The sequence below is a fragment of the Cricetulus griseus genome (assembly GCF_003668045.3).
Source record: "Cricetulus griseus strain 17A/GY chromosome 1 unlocalized genomic scaffold, alternate assembly CriGri-PICRH-1.0 chr1_1, whole genome shotgun sequence".
NCBI lineage: Eukaryota > Metazoa > Chordata > Mammalia > Rodentia > Cricetidae > Cricetulus > Cricetulus griseus.
The window spans coordinates 85,239,136-85,261,834 of record NW_023276807.1 but is presented as its reverse complement, the minus strand read 5'-3'; the positions used below and the strand labels follow the sequence as shown (position 1 = coordinate 85,261,834).

The following is a 22,699-nucleotide window of genomic DNA, read 5'->3' as shown; positions in this document are numbered from 1 at the left end:
CCAATTAAAAAGTGGGGTAAAGAACTAAACATACAATTCTCAATAGAGGTATCTAAAATGGCTAAAAGACACATAAGAAAGTGTTCAACATCCTTAGCCATCAGGGAAATGCAAATCAAAACAACTCTGAGATACCATCTTAACGAATTCTTTCATCTATGTTTTCTGTAGTTGGAAGTTGGTTAGATCTTCTTACAGGCATGTTGAATATGGAGCAGTGTGTAGGTTAGTGAGCACGTTTGCCCTGATCACTGCCACTATCGTTTATTAACCGGTCTATCCCTGTAAAGAGATCCCCCCCCCCCCATTAACAACTACTTTGAACACCCAGATTTGGAATTGTGACAGTAAGAAAGTCTAATAAGCAGTATAGCCTAAAAATATTTTTAAAATTTAAAGAAAGCATGTCACAAATGTATAAGATACATGCAGACAGTAGTCTAAACAATTCTTACTATTTCCTATCATAAAGCACAAACCTATTAGAAAAGTAAAATGTGTCAGGACTTACCTGGTAGTCCATAACTGTAGGCAGCACCATTCACAGTAGAGAGATGTGAACAAGCACCAAGAGGGCCGCAGTAAATGCACGGGCTGCATTGTGGTCATTTTGAAGCCACTTCTGTTGCTGTGGTAACAAGTGCTGAGAGTACCTGCTTAAAACTGTGACACGGTCATCATATGATCAGTCATCTCTCCAGTACAACACTTGTCACAGTGAAAAGAAATCTTTCAGCTGCTGGCTTACAGAATGGGTTAAAGTCAGGTTAGACAAATTAGTGAGAACTTTCTCAAAATAAAAAGCAAGATGATAGGTGGGAAATAACTCACAACTAAAAGCCTTGTTTGTAGCTTCGTGAGAACCTGTGTTCAAGCTCCAGTAGTGCAAAAGGGGGAAGAAAAAAAACCACCTTTCACGCTTCTTACATGTTTTGAAATGCATACTACATTACAACATACAACGTATGTGTCAAGCAGGTCACTGGTGTGGCTTCAGGTCAGCAGCAGGCTCTTAGTACTTAAGTTTTGGAGTCACATGATACAGATGGATGCTTTATTTTCCCTGAAATGTGGTGGTAGGGAGACACCTCTAATCCCTGAACTGCTTGTTAGTCAAGCCATGTCTGGTTAATCTGAAGCAGCTGCTATTAGAAAAGGTGAAATAAGTTCTAGACCATTTGTCTGTAGCTGGGAGTTTTTGACATGATGTATTGTGAACCCAGCATCTTCCAAAGGTAACTGATAAACTGCCCTTTAAAAAATTCTTATACTAAGTACATGGATTTAGATTTATATGCATTTGATATTTTTTAAGTCTTTTTAAAAAAGCCTTTTGCTATTTTTATTTTTGTAGATATTCAAATTGATGTTTTACTGGTGATTCTACCAGTTAATTCTTGAATCCTTTTAATGAGTCTGTGAGGAATAACTTGATAACCTGCATTCTTTGTGCCATAACACCCATGTTTACACATTTTCTGTCTTGAACTATAAGCTGTCATTTCTTTATGGATTTGTCCTTTTAAAAATAAATTTAATATTACTGTGCATGTATGCGTGTGTGCATGCCTATAGCTTTTAGGAGTCACTCTTCCTACTTTGTTGAGACAAGACAAGGTCTTGTTTCTGTTGTGCTGTATATTCCTGGCTAGTCCTCCCAGAACTGTGAGTTTGGAGGCCATCTTCCACCTTTGGTCCAGCTGTAGAGCATTGAGATTACAGATACACACCACAGCATCTGGCTTTTTTATGTGGTTCAAACGATTGAATTTAGGCCATTTTGCTTGTGTGGCAACTGCTTTTACCCGCAGATCTATCTCATTAGTATGGGAACCTGTTTTTTTAGAAGGAGGTTGTGTTTAGAAATCCTAGCTACTGGATTGCTTATTTCTAAGCTTTTGTAGTGGATAGAGCTAGAAAATAATTTTCCTTTTTTATTTTGCATAATTTAAATTTTAATTTGCATAATTTATTTGCTGGTGTTAAGATTGAGCCCAGGGCCTCATGCATGCTAAGCAATCACTCTCCTACTGAGTTATACGTTGGCCTCTAGTTTTCCTTGTAAGAAAAAGTTGAGCCCTATGCTGATATTTCCTGTTCACGTTGATGCCTGTAGTGTGTCATTTCTCTAATTGTATTATCTCCCTTCACTAGACTGAAAATGTGATTCTTAGACACCAACACCATTTCTCATTTATTTTTAGCATACAACATGCTCTCAGAACTAGCAGTTTTATTTTGATAGTCTTTCCTCTCCCCTTATCTGTAGGTATACTCCAAGACCCTAGGTAGATGCCTAAAGCACAAATAGTATGAAACCCTATGCGAACTGTTTTTCCCCTATGATGCCATGATAAGGTTAGGCACAGTCAAAAATATACAGTGACTAACAATTGTAATAATTGTTATTCTGTAAAAAGTATAGTTAGAATGATGAAGTGTATCGTCCTTGGTTAAGACTGTGTTGTGATTTATCCAGTTAGATCCTCATTTGTCAGTATTTGGGTTATTTCCATTTCTTTTTGAGACAGGATCTCAATGTGTCGCTCAGGCTTGAACTCAGCTCTCTTGCCATAGCCTCCTGATTGCTGGAGAGATAGGTGTGTCACCATGCTTGGCTTCCGTTCCTTAGCTACAGTAGTTCAGCATTTCTGTCTGTATGCATGTCTGTCTTATCTGTATGTGTATATGATTATTATTGTTATTTTTAACTTTTGACAGCACAGCTGTGATTCTGATTCTAAAAAGTGGGATTCCTAGGTCAAAGGGAAATTGTCTAAGTAGGTTTGTTAGGTTCTGGCAGTGTTTTAGTTTGTGCTGGTGTGAGACGTTGGTGCCATTTATGAGAAGTCTATTAATCCTCTTATTAACTATAAGAAATATTTTCATATTGCAAAATACAAACTTAACCTCTTATTTTATGTCAGGTTTGTTTCCAAATCACCACTACCACTACTTACCATAAACTGTTTATGGCAGAACATTGTCATCCTAAAAGTTGCAACTGTTCTAACTAATTTTGAAAATTGTACTGTTGCAGCCTGTCTTTATAAAGATAACGGCTGACACTGAGCTCCTCTTTTTCAAGTAAATACAGTGTATGCATTAGTTGTATTAAATTTATATTTACTAAGAAGTTAAGTTTAAAATGTTAAAAATTATTCCCAAAGATAGACATATTTATTATTTGTTTATTAGATAGATGGGTCTTGCCCTCACTGTCCTGGAACTTTCCACCCACCTAGAATTGGAATTGTAGATGATTATAAGGCTCTGTAGCCTCAGGGAAATGAACTCTTATCTTCTACAGGATCAGCAAGTGCTTTAAGTACCAGGAGCTACCTCTCTATCTTCTGATAATTTTGAATTTAGTGACCTGAAGGTTGATAAACAACAGTAACTCAAATTTATCATGACAGGTTGAGTTGAGTCATTCTGTTCCTGTGTCCATTTAGATTACTTAAATAAAAGAATAGGGCCACCAAATGCTAGGGACTTGAGTTTGCTGAATAAATGGATGGCCAGGGAGCCAACCCCACTGATGGTTAGTGGTAAAGGAATTTGAACAGAATTTGATATTTCATCTGTAAAAAGCAGTCATAAAATTTATCAAGTAAGGATTTCTACAACTTTTTAAATGTTTAGCATTTACAGGTTAGAAACAAATAGAAAAAGAATTCTGGAGATGAAGTGACATTATGACAGTGACTTGTGATCGTTAAAGGGCTCCATTTTACTAAAGTATCGTGTTGTCAAAAAGTACTGTCAGCATGAAAAACTTTCTCTGAAAGTGGAGTGAATTTTTGGCTTTAAGTGTGTGTGTGTGTGTGTGTGTGTGTGTGTGTGTGTGGTGTGTGTGTGAGAGAGAGAGAGAGAGAGAGAGAGAGAGAGAGAGAGAGAGAGAGAGAGAGAGAATAATGTTTTTCTCTTCTTTTGGTAGGCATTTGGGGTCACAACTTTGTGAATTAGAAAAGCTGATTGATAAAATGATGATTGCAGAATTTTCTACTTACTCTCATAGTGACTTAAATAGACCACTGGACGGTGAATGTCAAGTTTTAGAAGAGGTATGTGTTTGAACTGTGCAATCCAATTATTGTCTTTGCTTAGTATTGCTTCCTTTACAGCTTCAGTTTATAACATATTCTTCTCAGATCACAGTGAGCAAAATCACCTCAAATTTCCATGTATGACAGACTTTTGGAGCCCTGTGCTAGCTGTGTGTCTTTAATAAGCATCATAAATGCTTAGTATCCCATGAAGTAGAGAGTGGAGTAATGTCATGGCCTACGTAGAAAAAGGAGTTAAAGTGAGGTCTTTAAAGTTTAAAAACCAAATTCAAAATAGAGATGCAGGGTGAATGACTTCATTTATCCTCCATGGGCATGTATTCACTGGGGTTTATCTTCTGTAAAAAAGGATGGTTATGTGAGACTATGTTGTTGATATACAAATTCTGAATATGTTTTATTTGCATTTGTATGTACATATATCCAGGCTTTACTCACTGGTAATTTTGCAATGCAGATCATTGCCAAGAACTACCAGGAAGGAAAAAGAACCTAAAGTTCCTGGCTCATTATAACCTAAAGAGGTGTGCATATTCAGAGTCCAGATTGGCATTCAGTCTTCTGGCCTCAGGGACTCGTGACTGCTTATAAGTGTTTGTGGATATGCTCTAACTGTGGAAATGAGGACAAAAGACCTGTTAGTATTGTTTTGTCCTTCAGCCAGCTTCATTTCATATATTGTGGTAGAACAGGATTTACTTGTTGGAGAACACAGACTCCAAAAATCTGATGATGGCTAGATTGCTATGGGAGGGGTGACGTCATCCTTCTGGAAGTAGCACACTGTGTGCAGGCAGAAATCTGAGTGCAGTCTGACATAACTGTTATGATAAATGTTTTTGCTTCTAAATTAAATTTCAAATGTAAAATTATATATCTTTCTTTTGTTTTAATAGGAAAGATTAGTATCTCTTATATTTGGGCTTTTAAAGCAGAGAAAACTTAATTTTTTAGAAATCTATGGTGAAGAAATGATTATTACAGCAAAGAACATCATTAAGGAGGTATTGTACATTTTTATTTGATATATGATATGAAACTTGTGAAGTTTATTTTTATGTCAGGAACATATTTTTATGTCAGATATGCAGTATAATTATAATATTTGTTTAAAAATGAAAAAGGAGAAGCATAGCCTACCAGCCAAGAACACTGCTTTACGGATGTCTCTGTATACAGGTGCTATGGTTTTCTTACTGCTGCACATAGGACTTTGGACAGAGCTCAGAACCCACATAAGCATTTTTTCACATTATTTATTTTGCAAACCTTCAGAAGTGTTGGTTTTATTGTTCTGTAAAATCGAACCAACATCATGTTGGTTAGACCTATTATGTCTTTTTTTCAATGTGGAATACATAAGGTTTGAATTTGATGCTATAAATAAAACTGTGACAGACTTCTTGGGAATAAAGTTACTTTATTTTTTATATTTAAGTTTTGATTTGGGGGCTGGAGAGATGGCTCAGAGGTTAAGAGCACTGACTGCTCTTCCAGAGGTCCTGAGTTCAATTCCCAGCAACCACATGGTGGCTCACAACCATCTGTTATGAAATCTGGTGCCCTCTTCTGGTGTGCAGATATACATGGAAGCAGAATGTTGTATATATAATAAATAAATAAAATCTTTAAAAAAAAGTTTTGTTTTGTTTTTAAATGGGATTGAAAGGATGGCTCAGTCAGACCTATTTGGAAATACTGTGCACTTGTAATCCCATTACTGGGGAGGCAGAGACAGGAAGGTCCTGGGGCTGCCTGGCCAGCCAGTCCATCCTAATAGATGAACTGCAGGTCAATGAGTGACCCTGTCTGAAAGGAACTGGATGGCTTTCTTGAGGATGACACCCGAGATGGCCTCTGGCCTCCATGCCTGCACACAAGCATGCACACCTATATGCACACACATGTACTCATATATGCACACACACACAAAAACAACAAAAAAGTAGTTTTCTTAGACTGATGTCTGAAAGCACAATTGCTGGTCAGAGAGTAAAGGCTATTTTTTAAGTTGTTTAATACATAAAACTAGATTGTTGTCTGAAAACATTTTACTAATTTATACTGCCCATATAAGGAAGTGTTAACTTCCTTTTTACCCTGCTTAGAAAGTTAGTAATAACCTAGAATCTCTTAGACTTTTACCCCTAGTGCTGGGGATTGAACCTAGGCCTCATGTTGTGCATGTTAGGCAAGTACTCTGCTTCAGAGCTGAGCCCTCAACTCTGCCATGGTTTTAGTTACCCCTAATTTTTGCTTTGACTTATTTTAACTTAGATAATTTTACATGGGTTTATTAGGCTTAATCACCATTATTATGTAAGTTTTTAGTATATAAAGTACATAAATCCTGTAATTGATTTCTCTCTTACTTAGAACACTGGTTGAAACACTGCATTTCTAAAATGGGTATAACCACTTTGGAAAATTGTTGGTGATATTTACCAGTGATAACTATATATATATTACAACACCGAATTTAAATATTCACCTAACAGAATTGTGGTGTACACAATGAAATGCTATATCGCAATGAGATGGAATGGATTATTCATAGCTGTATAAATGAATAGTATAGACAATGTAAAGCCAGACACTGAAGGATCCCTGCATGTAGGATTCAGACACAGACAAAATGAATCATACTTTAGAAATCTATTAGTAACTTTTTGGGTCTGGAGTGATTGCTGGGCAGCCCTTGCAGAGGATCAGGGTTCGAGAACACCCTCATGGTGGCCCACAATTGCATTTAACTTCAGTTGCAGTGGTTCCAGCACCTTCTTCTGGCCTTTGCCGGCACTGCATGCATGTGCTGTACAGACAAACATTTAGGGAAACACTGACACACATAGGGGTGGAGAGATGGCTCAGAGGTTAAGAGCACTGGCTGCTCTTCCAGAGGTCCTGAGTTCAATTCCCAGCAACCACATGGTGGCTCACAACCATCTGTAATGAGATCTGGTGCCCTCTTCTGGCATACAGGCTTACGTGGAGGCAGAATATTGTATAAATAATAAATAAATAGAATCTTTAAAAACTAAATAAATAAATAAAACTTTAAAAAGATAGTGACTTGAGAAGAATGGGCAAAGGATGAAATTATAAACAGTTTAAATGTTCAGTTTATTTAGTGAGTTCTAGTTCAACAGATAGCACTCTGTGTGAAGTTGTTTTCTGTGAGTGTGTGTTTATTTATTGTAGCAAGGCCCTATGCTTAATCCTTAGCACCATACTTACAAAAAAGATTATGATAACCAAGGAGTTCTTTTATTTATTAAAAATAAGAAAAAAATTATTATGAATGCTTTGCTTGCATATACATCTGTGCATTACATACATACCTGGACCTGAGAAGGACAGAAGGCGGCATTGGATCCTCTGGAACTGGTTATGAGCCACCAAGTGGGTACTGGAATCAAACTTGGGTCTTCTGGGAGAGGAGCCAGTGTTTTAACCACTGAGCCAACTCTACAGCACAGTTCTTTTGCTTTTAATTCACATGTATGTGTGTGAGCATCTTCAGGTGCATGTGGATTGATGGCCATGCATGTGTGTGTACATGTGTGGTCAGAGGACAACGTTGGGTACCCTTCAAGAGACATTCACCTGTGTTTTGAGACAGTCTCTTACTAAATCTGGAGCTTGCCTAATAGGCTAGCCTGGCTGGCCAGTGAGCCCCCAGGCTCTGCCTGTTGCAACCACACCTGGCTTTTTAACATGGATTCTGGGAATTAGACTCAGCTCCTCATGCTCATATTGGCAGGACAGGTATCTTACTGACTGAGCTCCCTCCACCCCCTAGCCCCAAGATGTTCTTTTTAACATACAGATGAAACATGAATTAGTTGGGATTCTAAAGACAATTAACCAAATTGCCCTTTTTCTTAAATTGCAGTGTGTGATTAATAAAGTTTCACAAATAGAAGAAATAGACACAGATGTTGTTGTGAAGTAAGTATAAACATGTATATAGCTTTGTGTTTATCAGTTAAGGGAATGATGACACTTGTAAATTAGAATTTTAAGGAGGACTAAACTAGCAATTGTTGACTGAGGTTTGGGTCAGGGTATAGAAAAGTTATGAATGATAATGAAGTACCTTTGAGAAATAGGGAAATGAGCATTAACAAAATTCATAGGAAAAATAGTGCTGTCCTTGAATAAAAGCTGTGTCCTTGGATAGAGGAAACAGTTACCATGAGTTGACTCTTGAGGGAGGTAACTGGAGGAGTAGGTACAGTAAAATCCACCCCTTAGCTTTAGGAGCTGCATTTAGAAGTCTTTGTGAATGCCTATGACCACAGACAGGAGGAACCTCATATAAACTGTGATTTTCCTTATGTTCTCTCTATCCTTGCTACTCAGTACAGGCATTAATCTTCTCTCCAGTTGTTTATATCCTGCTGTCTTCTCCAGGTCCTTGTCCTTTTGCTTTCTGCCTACTATTAAGTAAAAAAAAGGATACTTGAAGAAAAGCACTGATGCTTACAGTTGATCTGTTAGCTGAGATTGTTACTGATTATTGGGCAGGTAGTATATGCTACATGGATACACTGAACAAAGGAGTGATTCTAATCCAAGGTGGGGAGGGCAAGATCAATAATCTTACTACTACCAGTGGGGATTAAATTGTTTATTTTGGGAATTTTCCATTTAGTAGATTTCCATTTAGTATTACCTGGTTTGAATACAAGTAATATAACAGAAGCATAAAATGTAGAGAGAGAGTTGGTTGTTACACCTTTGCTGTTTCTAGTCTTCATAAGGACTCACCATTGGCCAAGCACTGCAGGTTGGCTTTTCAGGGCAAAGTTGAGCATAGAAGGGGAATAGAGGTTTTATGACTGGATTTCTCATTCATTTAGGTATCTAAACCTTATCTGGCCGAAGATATAAATGGTGATATGGATACTTTTTAAGGCTCTCTGGGCCAAACCCCCAGAATGGAGATGTGTAGTGTTAGCAATTCACACACTATTCCTTGGCACATCTGTCAGAATTTACAAAGGTTGGAGCACCTGTTGTCAAGGAGGTTGACTGGGAGACAAGTCATAGGCATTTTTAGAAAACTCAGGAAAACAGTGACTTCTTTTCTTGCTCTTCTGCAGGCTAGTTTTATGTCAACTTGACACAAGTTAGAATCATTTGGGAAAAGGGACTCTGAGTTGAGAAAATGAGTTCATAAGATGGGCCTGTAGGCAAGCCGGGCAGTGGTGGCGCACGCCTTTAGTCCTAGCACTCGGGAGGCAGAGGCAGGCAGATCTCTGTGAGTTCGAGGCCAGCCTGGTCTACAGAGCTACACAGAGAAACCCTGTCTCGAAAAAGAGAAAAGAAAAAAGAAAAGATGGGCCTGTAGGCAGGTCTGCAGTACATTTTCTTAAATAGGGATTAATGTGGGAGGTCCCAGTCCACTGTGGATGGCACAGTGGAGCTGGTTGGGGGTCCTTGGTGCTGTGCCAACCCAGAAACCATGGAGAACAGGCCAGTAAGCAGCACCTTCCATGGCCTCTGCATCAGCTCCTGCTTTCAGGTTTCTGCCTGAGTTCCCCCAGCAATGGAGTGAAATCTGAGGGTTGTAAGCTAAAATAAACCCTTTCCTCCCCATGTTGTTTGTGGTCATGGTGTTCTCTCACATCAATAAAAACTCTAAAATACTCTGTAAGGAAATTTTCAAGTTTGCCATAGAGAACTTCCTGGTACCCAGTACAAAAACATCTTTGGGGGTGGGGAATAAACTCATGGCTATAGCAGCATTCATTGGAAATATAGAGTAATAAGTTACTTTAGTTCTATAAAAATCTCCTTAGGGGATTCTGTTTTGTATTAATCTGTTCCATTTTGGAAGTTATTGAGAGCAACTATCAAAGAAAGCTCTTTAGCTTGGGAGGCCATGGTTTTAGTTAGGGCTCTAGATAAATGGCACTTTATTTTTATGTAATATTTAGTATCTTTCCCTTCATCTTATAGATGTTACCATATTGGTACAGTTATTTTTGTTTAAATTTTTTTATAGACTTGCAGATCAAATGAGAATGTTGAATTTTCCCCAGTGGATTGATCTGTTAAAGGATATTTTCTCTAAGTTTACAGTTTTCCTACAGAGAGTTAAGGTAAGCTTACACATCAGTTGCCTATAATAGCTCTGAAATTCAATCAGCTTTCTGGACAGAACTCATAGAACTGAAATGTATTTGGATGTAGGTCAGCCTTTATGTACATAATGATGTCTTTAAGCCTTGGTTTTAGTTTCTTTCGTTTCCCTTAGTCTGTCTTCATGATTGGACTCACTTGGCGTCCACTGATTTTGGATTTGAACTTGGAGTCTGCTTCCTTAGAGTCATGTCCACTCCCAAAAAGAAATCAAATGCTTGAGAGAGGAAGTAGTGTATAATGAGATTTGCAACCATGAATGTCAAAGTCCCTTATATCTTAATAGTTCATAAAGATACTAATTTATACGAACTATTTTTCATTCACCTAGCTTGCAGTGTTTATTGAGTATATCCTCTGTATCAAGTACCATTGTTTAGGATATTAACATTGAGGCAGATCTAACAATGTAGCAGAAAGAGACCAAATAAATAAAAAGATAATTTTAAATGATAATAAATATCCTTAAACAACAAGCAAAACAAAACAAAACCCACAACGAAACCACCACTGTGTAGTGGTCTAAAGCTGTTGTAGAGAGTCAGGGAAGGTCTCTTCGAGAAAGCTGCTGTTTGTGACAGAACCCAAGTGATGGGAAGGACAGTGTGCAAAGGTCACAGTGAGGAGCACTCTCTGCAAAGGAGGAAGCGTTGCGTGAGAACAGTCTTGGGATGTTCAGACAGAGAAGGAGCTGGCTGTCACAGTAGCCAACCAGTGAGAGAATGTTGATGTAAGAGATGGACAGGCCCTGGGAATACTAAAGGACATAAGTTATTTTTCTTTAAGCAGGCATATTTACTACTATTAAGTTTCTCTGAGAGACAGGTTATATCTGGTACAGCATGTTCAAGAGGTTAGTGAAATGTATAGTGTGTTGTAGGGAAATTTCCATAACAAATGAGTTGGAGAGTAGGTACTCTGATTTCTAAGCTGTAGTGAACCTGCCTCACTTGTGCTGTTTGCCTTCACAAATCACTGTTACTGTACAATTCAAGACTGATAAAAATTGTAACAGTTGTTATGGGACTTTGATGCATTTATGATCATAGATGTTCAGAATTGTGTCTACATAATAAACTTTTGTTAATCTTAGGTTCATGATATTTAAATGCATCGTTCTAAAACATGTCCTACGTTTTCTTTTTGTAGGCAACATTGAATATCATTCACAGTGTTGTTCTCTCAGTTCTTGACAAAAACCAGAGGACTAGAGAACTGGAGGAGATTTCACATCAGAGGAGTGCTGCAAAGGACAATGCCTTGGACACAGAGGTGGCTTATTTGACCCACGAGGGCTTGTTCATAAGTGATGCTTTCGGGGAGGGTGAGCTAGCACCTGCAGCAGTTGATACTACCTCTCAGAGAAACACATCTCCAAATAGTGAGCCCTGCAGCAGTGATTCAGTATCTGAACCAGAGTGTACTGATTCTTCATCCAGCAAGGAGCAGACATCTGCATCTGCTACACCAGGAGGCATAGATGTTATGTGAGTGTAGTTGCTTTTGTGACAATGATAACTCTTTGAATGTTTCAGTAAGATTGAGAATTCAATTTAGTTTTTAAAATGTAACCTTTTTGTCTTGGAACTAAACTGTATTCTATGAAAATATACTTCAATTTGAAGACATGTAGAAGGTGTGGAGGTGAGCCTTGGAGATAGTGGAGACATTGTAGGACTTCAGACTGGTGAGGAACTTGAATTATTTAATGGATGTCCTCATTTCAGCACTGTGGTAATAGATTCCCAGGAAGCTTAGGAGATTTATGTAAAGTAAACAGAACTGTTCCTGGAACCCATGTCCAATACTGTTCTGGCAATTTTTCTCTGCCGTCTCTCTGTTCTGCTACTTTCTTATTTTATAATAGTAAAGATGTATTTGACTTACATGTCTGATTTTTTTCAAAGGCATGAGTTTCTTAGTGGATCACATTGCTTTTAAAAAAAATCATTTGTAAAAATGTGTCTTGGAATTATTTCAGGTTTACAGAATATTTGCCATAGCAGTACAAACACTAACATATCCTTCATCCAAAGTCCCCAGTTCTGAATAGTACCACACAGTAAACTGTACAGTTTCCCTCTTTTTCCTTCTTTACCTTTCCCGTTTTCTTTGTGTCTACAATCAGACATGATGCCTCTTTATCCCAGATACTAGAGTGTGTAATTACTAAAGCAGAACATTCTTTTACATAATCCAATTACTGTAGCAGTTAAGTTAATTAGATAATTATTCCCACATAGACCACAATCTTAAGTTTACCAGGTAGCCCTATAATATCTGGTATCTAAAAAGACAAAACAAAACCTATAATGCTTTAATTGTTAGTATTGTCATTTACACATTAATCTACTTCTGGTCCAGAGCTCATGGAGCTCACATTTTACTTGAGGTCAATTTATTAGACTTTTCCTTCCTACCAAAACAATAGCTGAACTGCGTTAGTAAATGTATATTTTATTTATATTTATTTTAGTATATTTTTCTGTGTTCAGGATCATATCTTTATATTTACTATTTATAATTATTGCTATTAAAATTCTGTGTCTTGACTGGGCATGGTGATGCATGTCTTTAATCCCAGCATCTGGTAGTGGGGTGTGGGAGGGTGGCAGAAGCAGGTGAATCTCTGTGAGTTCAAAGCCAGCCTAATCAGAAGATAAGACCTTATTTCAATTAGAAATTTGAACTTTTAAATTTGAGTGAGTTCTTTTGTTGGAGTTGGTATTAGTACCAGACTGTTTATCTAGAAATTGTTTTGAGCAATGCAGAGTTAATTTAGTCAGTTAAAAGAGGACCTTGAGTTTTATACGGGAACACAGCTGGTTGTGGTGGCATGTTCTTGAAATCCCAGAGCTGGGGAGGCAGAGACATGTAAATTCCTGTGGCTCAGAAGCCAGCCAGCCTGGCCTTCTTGCTGAGCCAATGAGAGGCCCTGTCTCATACAGAGGTAAATGGATGCTGAGGAAGGAAACCAAAGGCTGCTCTCTGACTCCATTTGCATCCACCACATCCGTGTACTTACACCCCTCCCCCCATACACACACACACACACACACATACACACACACACACACACACACACACACACACACACACACACACACTTACTTATATTGCTGAGGAAGCTTAATGAATTAGAGACCAATTCTGGTTTTAGTCTTACTCTTGCAACTGTGGGTACACAAACTACTGAGGTTTGGTGTCTACCTGCCTCAGTATGAGAACTGAACAGGAGTGTCCTGAGAGTACTTTGATGCTATTAACCCTGCATTATTTTAAGGCATTAATAGCTAAGTGTGGTGGCATTATAATTTTGAGGGACAACAAATGATAACTTTCATCAATATCTTAACCCAGTTAGAGTAGTAAGTTGCTTCTAAGCAATAGAAATCAGAGTCTGAATAATTGTGTTATTCAGACAAAAGGGTTATAAGTGACACAGACACTTGACTTGGCTTATGATGACACTAAACTGAACTGTTGGCATAGAATTGGTGGCCTTTATGGTATGTTTATTTTAAAATAGGAAAATCTTACATTTCTCCTCAAAATATAAATACAGCTGTTGAATACAGTTTTTTGTTTGTTTGTTTGTTTGTTTGTTTGTTTTTCAAGACAGGGTTTCTCTGTGTATCTTTGGAGCCTATCCTGGCACTCGCTCTGGAGACCAGGCTGGCCTCGAACTCACAGAGATCCGCCTGCCTCTACCTCCCGAGTGCTGGGATTAAAGGTGTGCGCCACCAACACCCATCAAATACAGCTTTTTTTGAGGGCAGTGGTGTATCTATCTTTCCAGTGCTTAGCATTTAAGTTAAGTAAATATTGAGCCACTGAGTAGATTATAATCATAGGAAGAAGGAACCTGCTTGCTGTGGAATACCAAACTCCCTCATTAGTCCTTTACTGCACCCGCCTGCCACAGCAGCCACCTCACACCTAAGCCAGAACAATGGCTTTTTCTGCTCTAATATCTGCACACTTTCTAGTCTGAGTGTGAGCCAGGTGGTAGAACTAGCATAGCAAAGGAAGTTATTCTGATGTAATGTACCTTGAACACTGTTAGAACTTACTAAGTATTTGCTGTAGCCCAGAATTGTCTCCACAAGTGTGACCTTTACAGCTCTTTGAACCATCATGTGGAGAATCCCACTGCTGTGTGTCCTGACTCAGTCTCATGTCATCATTTCCAGGGTCAGTGAAGACATGAGATTAACTGACTTGGAGCTAGGAAAATTAGCAAGCAACATCCAGGAATTATTGTGTAGTGCTTCAGATATATGCCACGATCGAGCTGTCAAGTTTCTCATGTCAAGAGCAAAGGTATTTTCATAAAGCCTTGGAGATGTTCTGTTTATGCAAAGTGTGACTTTAGAGATCCAGGTTGGACTTTGCCTATGCCCATGGCCGGTCACAGTTTCACTAGTTTTAGCACTTGAAAAGTTGATGGTATTATTGCTATGGTCTTCTAGAAAGCTACTGGAATGTCAGATAATTAGATAAAACCATTAAATCATTCTTTTCAAATAATGATTTGTTTGAAAGGCTTATTTAAAAATATAACACCTTAATAATTAATTTGAATCTGATATGCTATTTCATATATATACAAAACAAACAAGGTGTTAATAAAATGGACCTCTAATATTATAAAAAATGTGTAGGATAACTCATTTGAATTACTACTGTGTTATAAAGTGATAATCAACTTTAGTCATCTTCAGCTTTTTATGTTTAAGTTTTGGAACCAAGTATTAGAAAATTTCAGTTAAAGTATAAATAATTGTTTTAAATCATAAATTTAAGTAATATGATAACTAACATATTAGTAAAATAAAAATAACATTACCAGTTGTTAAGCTAAGTCAGTTTTATAGCTCATGAATATTTTGTGTTATACTAACACTTGTCATGATGTGATTTTTAAAACTTAGGATGGTTTCCTTGAAAAGTTAAATTCTACAGAATTCATAACACTCTCAAGATTAATGGAGACGTTCATTATGGACACTGAGCAGATCTGTGGGAGGAAGAGCACGTCACTGCTCGGGGCTCTTCAGAGCCAAGCCAATAAGTTTGTGAACAGGTTTCATGAAGAGAGGCGGACCAAGCTCAGGTAGCACCGTGTCCATTCTGTTCTTTCCTTGAACAATTATGTTTTAAAACAAAAACGTAGTTGATTGACAGGCAAAATTCCTCAGAGTGTAGAAGTAAGGTCACATTTCTTAGCTTTTCAGATGGAATTAAAATATTTATTTCTGTCCAGCCTTAATACAAGGGGAGGAGCTTAGTCTTACCACAACTTGATATGCCATGCTTTCTTGACACCCATGGGAGGCCTGTCACTTTCTGAACAGAACCAGGAGGAGTGGGTTGAGAGGGCTAGCAGACAGGAAGTGGGGTAGGTAGGAAGTGAGGAGGAAGGGAAAACTGGTCAGGATGTAAAATAAGTAAATAAAATAAAAATATTTATTTCTATTGATGTCTATCAGTTGGTCCTCAGCTGATGTTTCTTTCTCACTCAAGATTGACTAAATTGTTTTCTTTGCTGACTTTGGCTAGGCTAAGAGACAGAAAATACTTTGAAAAAGTATTAGTTCTGATAGTGGGTAGGTCCCTGTACAGTTTACATGACATTCAGCACTGAGTACTGCCAAGTTGCTGGACATCTTCTTCCTTTTCTTTTAACTCAGGTGAGTGCTAGCATTAAAGCTCATCTGCCTTCTTTTTCACTTTTGAACAGCCTCCTCTTAGACAATGAGCGTTGGAAGCAAGCTGATGTTCCTGCAGAATTTCAGGATCTTGTTATCACTTTATAACACAGTAGTAATTCAAATGAGTTATCCTACACATTTTTTATAATATTAGAGGTCCATTTTATTAACACCTTGTTTGTTTTGTATATATAAAAATAGCATATCAGATTCAAATTAATTATTAAGGTGTTATATTTTTTCCTTTCAAACAAATCTTATGAAAAGAAATTTAATGGTTTTATCTAGGATCTTACATTCCAGTTTGCTTTCTAGAAGACCATAGCAATAATACCATCAATTTTCAAGTGCTAAAACTAGTGAAACTGTGACCGGCCACTAGCATAGGCAAAGTCCAACCCAATTCATTGTGTATTGTTACTTTCTTTGACTCCTCTCTTATGAAAAGTATTTGCTCTTGTGTGAGAAACTTGACAGCTCGATCGTGGCATATATCTGAAGCACCAAATAATTCCTGGAATAGCTGCAGTTAATATGTGTTGATGACAAGAGAGCAGGACACACAGCATGGGATTTCCACAGATGGTTCAAAGAGCTGTAAAGGTCACACTTGTGGAGAAATTCTGACTACAGCAAATACTTAGTAAGTTCTAACAGTGTTCAAGGTACTTACATCAGAATAACCCTTTGCTATGCTAGTTCTACCACTGGCTTAACTCAGACTAGAAAGTGTGCTATTAGAGCAGAAAAAGCCATTGTTCTGGCTTAGGTTGAGGTGCTTGTACTCAGTAAAGGACTAATGAGGGAGTTTGGTATTCCACAGCAAGCAGGTTCCTTCTTCTATGATTATAATCTACAGTGAATATTTACTTAACTTAAATGCTAAGACTGGAAAGATAGATACACCACTGAAAAAAAGGCCACACCTGCACTAGGTAGACAGCGGATAGTTCTGGTGAGTGCCAGGATAGGCTCCAAAGATACACATATGTACAACAGCCCCATACCATAGGCTTCTATGCTTCATTTAGTGTCATCTTCAAGTGTCTGTGTCACTTATACCTTTTTCTGAATAGACTCTTTTCTATTGGTGGGTTAAGATATTGATGAAGTGCCCTCAGCCAGCTAGTTTAATAGGGTCATGTACACAAATTCTGAGGCAGGTGACACCAAACCTCAGGTTTGTGTAACAGTTGCAAGAGTGACTAAAACCAGTTGGTCTAATTCAAAGCTCCTCAGCAATATGTAAGGTGTGTGTGTTGGTGTGTGTGTGTGTGTGTGTGTGTGTGTGTGTGTGTGGTGTGAGTATGGGGGGAGGGGTGTAAGTAGCGGATGTATGGATGCAAATGGAGTCAGAGAGCAGCCTTTGGGGCCTTCCTAGCATCCATTTACATCTGTGTGAGAAGGGCCTCCATTGGCTCAGAAGAAGCCAGGCTGGCTGGCTTCTGAGCCTCTGGAATTTACATGTCTCTGCCTCCCCAGCTCTGCATTTCACATGCCACCACAACCAGCTGTGTTCCCGTATAAAACTCAGCTCCTCTTGAACTGACTGGTTAAGTCTGCATTGCTCAAAGCAATTTCAGATGAAGTCTGGTCCTAATCAACTCCAACAAATGAATCAAAATTTAAAAGTTCATTTTAATAAAAAGGCTTATCTTCTGATTAGGTGTTTTGAACTCATAGAATTACCTGCTTCTTTCCCCTCCCCACTCCACTCCAGTTCTTTCACATCTCTGCCCATCTAGACACTCCCTTTTTGCTCTTATTAGAAAATAAAGGCTGCAAGAAATAGCTAAAATAAATATAAATAAAATATAAGCATTCAAAACAATAAATCCTCACCCACTCTGGATTGAAATGTACTGGACAGAGACAAACCAACTAGAGGAAAAAGAATGTTCTGCCAGCAGAAGTCACAAGAATCAGTTAGACCCACCTGTGCAAAATTCTCTCAAGGAGTCCACTAAAAACACTAAAGTGAAGTCAGCTATAATATACTTTACACAAGAGGTCCTGGTCTGCAGACCCTTGCAGAAGCCCTGTGCATTTGCTGTCCCTGTGATGTTCACAGATTTGCGCTTCCTTGCTCAGTTGAGCCAGGGGGCCTCTCCTGGCTAAAGGGGACTAGATGCTCCTTTTCTGCCACCTCATTCCAAGGGGTGGACCATGCATTTGAGGAGTAGACACAACAGAGCCTTGTGTGCTAAGGTTTCTCTCTTGGTAATGTCTGGCTGTGGGTCTCTGTGTTTGTGTTCCATCTTGGGTGCAGCAGAGAAGCTCTCTCTCAGCTGATGATGGCTAAAGAAGGCATTGCCCCTCTCATGGAGGAGTTTCTTGGATTTTTTTATTTGGGTTATGAAGACCTATTACAAAAATGCAGTGGTTGGGCTAGTGCCTCTGTGTTTAGTATTTAAGCATGATCAGGTGGTTGGTTTGGAGTGGGCTCTTAAGAAATATCAGTGTGCTTACTGGCTTTTATGCAGTGGAGGTGTTTGATCCCCTTGGAGTCTGAGTACTAAACAGCCCAGAGAAGTGTGTAGCTCTGTATCCATAACTGAGATCTACTTGGCATTTGCCTTCTTACTATGCCCTTTTCCCAGTCCCACTAACCAAGTTTGACCAAGAGCCGACTTGTCCCCAGTGGAAGTATGACATTGTGCTAGTGTGTTTTTACCAGTGTGTATATATGGCTTCCTAAATTGAGAAATTATAAAAAATGCTCAAACCAACCTGCAAATGGTGAATGAAGAAGAGTGTTCACAGGTGTGGTGGATCTACTAAATGTTCAGGTAGTCTTGCCCTGGATTCAAGTGTATCCATTAGGTAATCCACTCTGATCTGTTCAGTGCTTAAGTGTATGTGCACTTTTTTTTACCTATAGGCAGCTTCTTTCCTAGCTACTGTAGTTAGAAGGTCTGTTTAGGATCTGAATCTCATTCCCTGGTAGTTGGTTTGCTAGCTCCTTTGTGTTTGGGGATTATTCTTTGTTGTTTAAGAAAAAAAAAAATTTGGTTGTTCACTTTGTGTGGATTTATGTCAGGGTTTTGATTCAATTCCATTGGTCCACCTTCTGTTTTTATGCCAATACCATGCAGGTTTTAATATAACTTTGTAGTACAGTTTGAAGTCAGGGAAGTTATTTTATTATTTTGGATTGTTTTAGCTTTCCTGTTTGGGGATTATTCTTTTTGTTTGTTGTTTTTTGTTTTTTTTTTTTCATTAAAGCAAGCTGTTTAGGAGACTGTTTGTTGTTGGGGATTGCATTGAAATTTAAGTTGATGTTGACTGTGGGCTTGCTTTATTTAATATTTAATAAACCACTTTTATTATGTTGAGGTTTTTTTCGTGCCCCTGATGTCTCTAGGACTCTTATCATGAAGAGGTTTGGATTTTGTTAAAGGCTTTTTCTGCATCTAATGAAGATAGTCATGTGGGTTTTGTCTTTGAGTTTGTTTCTATAATTGATTTTTGTATATTGAACCATCCCAGCATCTCTGGTATGAAGTTTGCTTGATCATGGTGGATGATCTTTTTTTTTGTTCTTGGATTTGGTTTGGAAGTATTTTATTGGTATTTTTTGCATCTATGTTCATAAGGGAAATTGGTTTGTAATTCTCTTTCTTTATTGAGTCTTTATGTAGTTTGGGTGTCAGGGTAACTGTGACCTCACTTTTATGAATTTGACAATGGTTCTTCAGTTTCAGTTTTTTGAAATAAGACATAATATTGAAAGCAAAATATTTATACATAATAAAAATAAAAACCATTTAAAAAGCTTTTGTACAGTTTTTGTGTTTTCTTTCATTTTTGAGGTTTGAACTGAAGTTACTAGCTACCTTTGTTTTTAACTTGTTATTATTTTCTTTTAGATTTGATAGATTGGTGGATTTCCTCTGTGTCTGTTGTTATATCCCCCTTTCATTTCTGATTTGTTAATTTGGATATTCTCTTTACCTTTCAGTTAACTTGTATAAGAGTTTGCCAATCTTACTGATTTTTCTACAAGAACCAATTTCTTGTTACATTGATTCTTTGTATTCTGTTAATTTCTATTTTATTGAGTTCAGCCCTGAGTTTGATTATTTCTTGCTGTCTACTCTTTTTGTGTATCTTTGCTTCTTTTTGTTCTAGAGCTTTGAGGTGTACAGTTAAATTGCTAGTATGAGATCTCCAATTTCTTTTGAAGGCACTTAGTGCTATGAACTTGCCTCTTAGAAATACTTATATTGTGTCTCAAAGTTTGGATATGCTGTGTATTCATTTTCATTCAATTGTAGAAAGTTTTTAATTTCTTTCTTTCTATCCTGACCCATTTTACATTCAGTAGAGAGTTGATCAGTTTCCATGAGTTTGTAAAACTTTTTTTGTTTCTGTTGTTGATATCCATCTTTAATCTGTGGTGACCTATTAGGATGCAGGGAATTAATTCAGTTTTCTTGTATCTGTTGATACTTGCTTTGTGACCAGTTTTGGAGAATGTTCTGTGAGGTGCTAAGAAGAAAGTCTGTTCTTTTGTGTTTGGGTGAAATGTTTTGTAGATATCTGTTAGGTCCACTTGGCTTGTAACATCTGTTAATTTCATTATTTCTCTGTTTAGTTTCTGTCTGAATGACATGTCCGTTGGTGACAGTGGGCATTGAAATCTCCCACTATCAGTGTGTGAGGGTCAATATGTGATTTAAACTGTAGTAGTATTTCTTTTATGAACTTGGGAGCCCTTGTGTTTGGAGCATAGATGTTAAGAATTGAAATGTTATCTTGATGGAGTTTTCCTTTGAGTATATAGTGTCCTTCCCTATCTCTTCTGTTTAGTTTTGGTTTGAAATCCATTTTGTTAGATATCTTAAGTATGTTTGCTTGGAATATCTTTTTCCAACCCTTTACCCAGAGGTAATACCTATCTTTGACATTGAGTTGTGTTTCTTGGATGCAGCAGAAGGACGGATCCTGTTTTCACATCTATTCTGTTAGTCTGTGTCTTTTTTTTGGGAACTTGAGTCTATTGCTATTGAGAGATCTCGATGACCAATGATTGTTGATTCCTGTTACTTTGTTATTGTTGATAGTGGTAAGAGGGGTGGTGGTATATGTGTGTGTGTGTGTGTTTCCCTTTTGATTTTGCTGATCTGAAATTTCCCTGTGTTTTCGGGTTGTAATTTACCTCGTTAGGTTGGAATTTTCCTTCTAGCACTTTCTGAAGAGGCTGGATTTTTAGATAAAAATTGCTTAAATTTGACTATCTTATTTTTGCTGTCTATGTGGATTGAAAGTTTTGTTGGGTATAGTAGTTTGGGCTGGCATCTGTGGCCTTTTAGAGTCTGCAGCACATCTGTCTTGCCCCTTCTGGCTCTTAGAGTCTCCATTGAGAAGTCAGGTATAATTCTAATGTCTTTATATGTTACTTGGTGTTTGTCCCTTGCAGCTTTTAATATTTTTGCTTTGTTCTATACATTTAATGCTCTGACTATTACATGCCAAGGGGACTTTCTTTTCTGGTCCAGTCTATTTGGTTTGTATATATCTCTTGTACCTTCATTTTCATCTCCTTCTTTAGGCTAGGGAAATTTTCCTTTATGATTTTGTTGAAAATATCTTCTGGGCATTTGAGCTGGATTACTTGTCCTTCTTCTATTTCTATTATTATTAGATTTGATCTCTTCATAGTATCTCAGATTTCCTAGTATTTTGTGCCAGGAATGTTTGAGATAGAACATTGCCTTTGACTCATGTATCCATTCCTTTTGTTGTATCTCAGTGCCTGAGATTTTATTTTCTCTTCCACAGAGAAAATGTTCAAACTTTTCATTTCCAGAATTCCCTCAGTTTGCATTTTCTTTATTGATTCCATTTCCATTTTCAGGTCCTGAACAGTTTTATTCATCTCTTTCCACTATTTTTCTTTTCCTGTATTTCTTTAAGTGATTTATCCATTTCCTCTTTTAAGAATCTCTGTCATATCCATACAGGTTGTTTTTAGTTCTTTATCTTGTGCTTTGGCTATGTTGGAATATTTAGAGCCTGCTGTGGGAGGGTTTCTGAGCTCTAGTGGAGACAATTGTTCTACCTATTTGTTATTGACTGTGTTTTTACACTGGCATCTGGGCACAGGACAGTTGTGGGCCTAGGTGCTGATACCTGGTCTTGTCTTTGTTGGGGTGGGTGTTTTGTTCCTTGGTTTAGGAGAGTGTGGTGGCTGTATGTTGTCTAGTAGAAAGTTTTCTGTGGACTTGTTAGGTGTGGCCCCTGGGCATTCCAGGTAAAATGTCTTTCTGGGTATTGAGCGCTTTCACTTTGGAATGGAGATAGGCTAGGGGTCTGAAGGGCTTCACAGGAGGGAGGAGGGCAGAGTGTCCAACAGTGACTTCATTGGAGAAAACACTTTGCTGTGCAAGTGTGAGGATCAGAGTTTGAGTCCCCAGCACTCACATAAAAACAGGGTGGGCCTGGAGGCACCATACATATGTGAACACACATTTACAGAAAAATAAAGGACTTCGTGAAGTGACAAACTGGAGCTAGAGAGATGGCTTGTGGTTAAAAACATTTGCTCTTCTTAATGAAGATTCCAGAACTCATATCGTGGCTCACAGCCATCTGTAATTCCAGTTCTAGAGGATTCATTGCCTCCTCCTGATCTCTGTAGACCCCAGGCATGGACACAGTGCACACACATGATTGCAGGCAAAACACTCAAAATGGATCTTTAACAAAAAAGAGTGAAACTGTACTGCTTTTGTAAATATAAATTAGAGATTAATTTCTAAA

At 37.9% G+C, this 22,699-nt stretch overlaps 1 protein-coding gene across 1 annotated transcript in view; it reads left to right on the top strand.

Moving 5' to 3' along the window:
• Nucleotides 1-22,699, top strand: part of Vps54 (VPS54 subunit of GARP complex) — a 75,596-nt gene that overhangs the window by 38,436 nt on the left and 14,461 nt on the right. Inside the window, exons 8-15 of the mRNA XM_027388226.2 lie at nt 3,941-4,067; nt 4,967-5,074; nt 7,966-8,021; nt 10,084-10,180; nt 11,370-11,707; nt 14,414-14,543; nt 15,155-15,336; nt 15,964-16,036. Coding sequence (XP_027244027.1) covers nt 3,941-4,067; nt 4,967-5,074; nt 7,966-8,021; nt 10,084-10,180; nt 11,370-11,707; nt 14,414-14,543; nt 15,155-15,336; nt 15,964-16,036 — 1,111 coding nt within the window. The remainder of the gene's footprint in view (nt 1-3,940; nt 4,068-4,966; nt 5,075-7,965; nt 8,022-10,083; nt 10,181-11,369; nt 11,708-14,413; nt 14,544-15,154; nt 15,337-15,963; nt 16,037-22,699) is intronic.